This window comes from Condylura cristata, unplaced genomic scaffold, assembly GCF_000260355.1.
Source record: "Condylura cristata isolate star-nosed mole 26May11 unplaced genomic scaffold, ConCri1.0 scaffold00013, whole genome shotgun sequence".
NCBI lineage: Eukaryota > Metazoa > Chordata > Mammalia > Eulipotyphla > Talpidae > Condylura > Condylura cristata.
Genome location: NW_004567114.1, coordinates 8,182,708 through 8,189,581, shown reverse-complemented (window position 1 = coordinate 8,189,581; position 6,874 = coordinate 8,182,708). Strand labels below are relative to the sequence as shown.

Here is a 6,874-nt window from a genome sequence, read left to right as displayed (position 1 = left end):
TTCGGTAGATTAATAATGACAACTCAGCAGTGTACAACTACAGACTTCACATTTCCACAAACAGTACATTCATTTACTGTTATGAATGGATGAGTCATTTGACCTGTAGTACCCCTTACGTTTACTGGATGGGTATCATTTCAGCGATGAGAAAAAAGTTCCATGTCAAAGTATTTTGTTAAAAGTCACAGGAATGGTCAACATCAGCATTCCAATCCATCTTTCAGCTTTATGGCCCAGGTTCTTTTCAATACTGCCATCATATGAACAGTTCAAAGCATACAAGTACCACACCACAGCTAAGAAAAAAATGAAGACATAACTGATTATCTTGCAGAAAGGTTAAGACACCAGCAATGTGTAATACCACCTCTGAAGAAGAAAAAACCACCACCAAAGGTTGGCGAACATCTCTCAGACCCCAGTTCATACACAATCTTGAGCATCTACTCAGTTGTCCATTCTTAACATTTCCAAAACTCAAATGGTCTCCTAACAGCAGACATCCGGTGAACACTTAAACATATTAGCTTCAGTAGTTCATCAACTGCTGCTATAAACAACATGTGTAAGTCATTTCTCTCCCTTCTAAAGAAAAAGTCAGCAGCTGTTTGCTAAAAAAAAAAAAATTTTTATTGTGGATGAAACACTGCCAACTTACATATATCATTTTTATTTGGAAGGTTTTTTTTTTCCTATTCCTTGCGGCGCTCCTGAGAAATACAGAAATGCGTTGACTTCAGCTCTATAAAAGACAGCCCATTATTAAGTTTGGTTTGTAAATTTCCCACACATAGATTCAATTTGTCAATTTTAAGTAAAGAATCCTCAGTAAGTTGAAAAGTAAAAACTGGCAAATAATCACCAATGTCAGAACTTAGAATTAAAAGTGCATTATTTTTTCCATAGGAATATCACTTAATATTTACAAAATTATTAATATTTACAAAATGAATGTACAAGATGAATTTTTGTTGTTATTTTAAATACTTTGATATGAAAAATATTAGCTTTAAAAGTCAATGCTCTGAGCTTGATGGGCAATAATCACTTTCTCAGTAATTTTCACCACTTCCATTCTGAAGACAAACCTGATTTCCTACCTACTGACTGGATAAGCACTGAGTCTTCCCCTCCCTTCAATTAACCATTAAAAGGTTGAAAAATAAACTGAAGTTATTATTTGGGGGAATGTTTACTATTTTAGTTATTTGGTTTATTAAAGTCATGCTTTCCCCACGTATATTGTTGCTTAAATTTTGCTTTTATCTCCCCCCCCCCCTTTTAAACCAATGACAGGGACAAAAACACAACCACATGATAAGATACTACACCAACATCAAATTCAATGGCTGGATTTTCTATCACATAGAGTGGCTGAGAACCATTAGGAATGTCGTGAAAGGCTGTGGCACTAAGGCAGAATTCAGCCAGATTCTAGTAAGTTTATTGAGCAGTAAACAGCAGAATGACCGTAGTAAATACTGCAGTAAATTCTGTTGGTGATGTCCCCCTGCTAACGTTACTGTGTCAGATATGCTTCCGCTGGGAACCGTCACCAAGAAAATCCCTTGAGCAGATGGTTCACCTGATACAACTTAAGTCTCAAAAACGCAGATGTTTGTTTTTTAGATCAACCAACACTAGTATGCAAACTAGTCGGCTCTATCTCGATGGCGGTAAAACTGAGACGTGAGGCTTGGGGCCAGGGCACGTACTCATTTAAACAGCAGCCCGGAAGGTCACATGCTGTTTGGATTCACAATACACCCATAACAGCTTTCACACTTCCATTAATCTACAGGAGGAGGAGGAGGGACAGACTGTTCTGAGCAGGAAAAGAAAAACTCAAGATGTCATAAAAAGTAATTAAAATATGATGATATGAAAGTTACATGCCCACCATGCATTTCCTTTCGCAAAATTGTAAGAGAAAAATTTTTTGGCATGTTTTGCTTCTTCAAAATGAAGGATCATGCGTCTCTTATTTTTAAGCTTAGGAACTTCTTTTTCAGATGCTCCCACACCGAAATGTAACTTCAACGGCAAGCAGCAAATAATTTAGGCTGATCAATGAAAGTATCTTTGAAAGGATCATATAAAAATCTCTAAGTAATGATTTCATAGAGAAATAATAAGGACAAAATGTAGACAAGAGGCAGGTTGGCAGTTCTAATATAGAACTTGTACAACTTCCTCTAAAAGGTATTAAATACAGAGTGGCAACATAAATAAATTAACCAAGGGGAGGTGATGTTTTGAGGCAGCAATGTCTCAGTTCCAAAATTCTTCAGAAAAACAAGTTTTATCCACCAACACATCAAGACATCCAATTTTCTAAATACAGTAGAAAATCCACAGTCACTCACAGCAAAATTCACAGAGAACCAAATTTACCCTTGGCAGAGCCAGGCCTATTTACACATTTGGATTAGTGTCATTTTCACCTTTCTCTGTTATAAAGATGTTTCTATTTTAATAAAGGCATACTGAAATTCACAAAATTTTAAGAACTGTCTTTAAATGTGTATCTTCAACAACGAATCAATCATGAGCATCCCAATATAATTAAATTACAAGTTAATTTTTTATGACAGGTTGATAAAAAACTAAAGTGCTGTCCTTAGTATCAAATGCCTGGTGCTGGTGCTGCTGAAGTGACTTCACGGCTCCAGTGACCACGACGAGAATGATGCTCCTGGGTTAATGGAACTCTCACAGCTCAGACAGAGGCAGGCGGAGTCGTGCTTAGTGGTATTGCTACTTAGTCATAAAAACGCAGCTGTATGGTTGATTTAACACTTTCCTGTACATAAAACTTGTGCAAATGTAAGGAAACTTTGTTTAAAAATATCTTTAGAAAATACACCTCAGCTCTTAAAACAAAAGCACACCTGCACTACAAATTCAACAAAACTGCGACAAATTACCCAGACGTGCTGCAACGTGGGGAAGTGTGGTGAGTGGAACCGAGGCCGTCTCAACACAGAATGTGCTGTATGCTGCATGCGTCCACACACAGCACTCCTGAAATGTCAACATCATAAAGATGGAGGGGAGTTACTGATCGGCAGCTGTGAAGGGGCAGGTGGCTCCTGCAGGTGGCCGGAGAGCTGCCGTGATTACAGAAGGGTGTCACGGGGGACGCCGTGTGAGGACGCCGCTTGGCATCTGGACTATGGTGGACGCACGAGCCTGCTCATGTGATCACAGTGCACAGAAACAGACACACACCAGCCCACGCCGGGTCTCCCGCTCCTGCAACCTCCACCGAGGCCTCCACAGGTGACCAATTCCTGCTTCAAGTCAATTTTCTTCAGTATGCACAGAAGCCACTACAATTATTTTCTTTTCTGTAAATCTCTATTCTCTTTAAACCAAACCATGTTTCTAGCTTAAGTGAGCTTGAAAATCAGAGAAGGAACTAAAGAGCTAATATATTGTTACTGTATTTTGCTTTTATTTTACTTATTTTGTAAATTAAGATAGATGACCAAATGCTTCTCTAGCTTAAATTAGATCAAATCCAAGGGGGAGGGGGATGGAAGCAGGTACTATAGCAACTGCTTCCTCCCATGATACCTGCAATTTTTACAAGTCCTAAGAATACTTTATATTAGAGAATATACAATGCGACAAACATGACTCTTCCCAAAAGGCCACTTTGTGATAAAGTTTATACACATAGTGTTTGTGGGTTTCCATAAAGTGCTCTGTATGTCATCTCTGGCTTCAGAATCACCTATTGCTTTAAAAGGTCTTTCAACACCACACCAGCACTGTTGTCAGGTGACACTGGCAAGGGTGTAAACGTGGGCAACACATCTGAGATGGGTTTCAAAAGAAGATGACCAGGCCCACCAGGTCCATGTCCAGCGGGGTGAATAAGAGGCACAGCTGCAGAACGGGGAGCCAGGAATGGGCTCACATCTGTCCTTCTACCAGTCCTGGATTCTGTTGTATCTAAATGATAAAATATGAATCATTTAGTCTACTAACCTTCACAAAGAAGTCAGATAGAAACACGCTTTGCATATAAATAACAGTATAATATTCACGAATAATCAATTAACTACCACTGGCAAATGTGAAAGCCTGCCTTGCTGGTCATCACACCATGGGATCGGGTGCATACCTGGAGTGCTGTCAGTCATTCAAAACAAAGGCACAAGTAGACACTGGTCACTAAATACAAATAAATGCTAATACATATTGCTGAAATCTGATCAAAGTTCACTCCCAGTAATTCGAAACATTTTCAGTTAAAAAAAAAAACAAAAACACTGTATATGTGCTTTAGGTTCCCAGATTTGGCCCCAAATAAATAAATCTTCAGTTCACAAGCTGCTCTACTGTGGATCTGACAGGCAGGGTTTATGAGAAGAGAAAGAGGACAAAGCAGTAAGAAAGGAAGGTATTTGTATAGATATACTTTATCAAATATATTAATAACTGCTGTTTTAGGCTTAGATACCAGTTATATAAAATTGAAAACTTCACTTATTATAGTAACTTAAAAAGGTACTTTTCATGTTACATGATAAACATAACTATTTGTCTGAAAGAAGGATGTGAGAAACTGTTTTCTCCAAATAACTATGACAGCCATTGGGAAAAAAAACCAGGCCCCTATATTACAGTAACAATCAGTGTAACACTGGTTTACCAAAATAAGAAACATAAATGCATTGCATATCTAATCATCTTTGAGACATTCAAATTTTGCAAACAATGCTCAATTGTTTCTCTGTAAAGTTAGGTTAAACAATGTTTTTATTGGAATAGGCATTTAGCTTACGCCCTAATGTCTTACTGAATAGAACTCTGCTTTATTACCCAAGACCACTAACAACTTCATTGTTAATACACAAGGAACCCTACCAAGGCACCCACTTCAGCTATGGGAAACTCAAACAAAAGAGGCCTCTACAACAAAGCAGGCGCTGAGGTAAATCCATAGATTGCACTTATCCTGGAACACCCTCGGGCCCCCAAGCTGTACTTTGCTGTGAGTGACAATTTTCCAAACTCTGAAAAAGCTTCTAGTAGTACTTAATAAGCTCTGACTCTCATCTTCAAATCCAGGATTAAAGAGCAAGCCTGCTATTTTCAGGCAAATACCTGCCAAATCAGACCATCACTGGCCTTCCTCTCTGATCAATGCAACAAAAGGTAGCAGTGCAGTGGATTGGGGGGGGGGGGGTTGTCATCCCTGGAGAGAGGGGAGGGGGGAGGGGGAATAAGGAGGGGAGAGTAAGAGGGGGGGTGGTCAATGTTGCCTTAGCAAATCTTGATGTAGATCTCAAGATTCTACAAACTAAAGTAACAAGAAAGAAGTGTTTGTAGTATAGTCTATTAGGTGAAGCTAAAACTTTCAATAAACTTAACATCAAACCTGTTATCTAAACAATAAATAAACTTTACTATCTTCTATAAAAGTTTAGTGAAAGGGAATCATACCAGGAGTATAAAGGACCAGGGAGAAAATAATAATAATAATGAACAACTATATACCAGAGACATTTTACGGGGGGTGGAGTGGAGAATGGGATCAAAAATGGGGGGTCAGGTGGGGTAGTGCACTGGACTATGGTGGTGGCACAGGGATGATCTGGTGGTGGGAAGCCCATGGGTATTACAACTGAGATGGAAAAAGGCACAAAATGATGTAAAAATAACTGTTATTAAAAAAAAAAAAGTTTAGTGAAAGGGGTCTCCCCGGTAGCCTAAGGGTCAAGTCTCAGCACTGTGACTGCTGCTATGGCCTGAGCTGGGTTCCACACATGGCGCAGCTGCTGTCTTGTGGGCTGCTCCCTTTAGAGTAGATTTTAGGGAATCTGCCTGTTCTGCTCCCCACTTTGTCCACTTTGTCTCTAGTGAACCCTTACACTTCTAGCCTACACCCCAGTTCTTCTATGCATAAATAAATCTTAAAAGAAAAAAACCCTCGTGAGTTAGAAAACCATGTCCACACATCATAGAACCACTAAAGCACTTACTTACTGGCAGGCTTTCAACAGAAGCGAAAATGCCTTACAACATTCTTGGACTACCGAGGCAGTTCACTAAACCAACTCTGATAAGCACCACCGGTGAGAAAGGAAAGTAGTGGCCAAAGGCTCATCAGGTCATCACCCTTTCCCCAAGAATAATTCAAAAGTGACTGGTGAAGAAAGGAATTCTTCTGATATATAAAGGGAAAGTATTTCATGCTATTTAATCTAAACCAATTAAGTATCAGGTTGCTAAAAAAAAAAAATATATAGGAAGTAAAAAGTCAATGCTTTATCAGAATTTTGTAACAAATCATTAGCTATTTTCAATAACACTAAAAACCAAGTTAATAACATTGTAAAATAATCATAAATTAAACACTCCATTTTAAATTGCAGGAAAAAATTTCTGATTTTACCTTTAAAACTCTCTGGTATACTTGTATCTAGTTTTCTCCTTCCCGGTGAATCTAGAGGTTTCAGATCATGAACAGAGAGCTTTGGTGGTGGAATAGATGGATGAGATTCTGTTTCCAGAAATTTAACAAAAAGTTCTGAAAAGGACTAAATAAGGAAAAATAATTGGTCATATTAAAACTAGATTTCTTACAGCTTAGAAATTTTACCAGTTATTCACTGAATATGAAAAACTACTTCCTTATAAATAACTTTTATGATCAGTTAAAGCACCAGAGCTTCAGCTACAAGGGGCATCAGCCACAAAATGTTAATTTAATCAAAAATTGTTAATGACATACGGAGAACTGATGAAACTCAACAAAAATGAAGTAAACAACCCCATCAAAAAATGGGAGGTAGAGCTAAAAAGACACTTCTCCAAAGAGGAAATGCAGATGGCCAACAGGCATATGAAAAAATGT

At 38.3% G+C, this 6,874-nt stretch overlaps 1 protein-coding gene across 1 annotated transcript in view; it reads right to left on the bottom strand.

The window, feature by feature from the left end:
• Positions 1-641: 641 nt before the first annotated feature.
• TRIP11 (thyroid hormone receptor interactor 11) overlaps positions 642-6,874 on the bottom strand; it is a 63,593-nt gene continuing 57,360 nt past the window's right edge. Inside the window, 2 exon segments of the mRNA XM_004681620.2 lie at positions 642-3,963; positions 6,413-6,557. Of these exon segments, the coding sequence (XP_004681677.1) occupies positions 3,743-3,963; positions 6,413-6,557 (366 nt within the window). The 3' untranslated portion in view covers positions 642-3,742.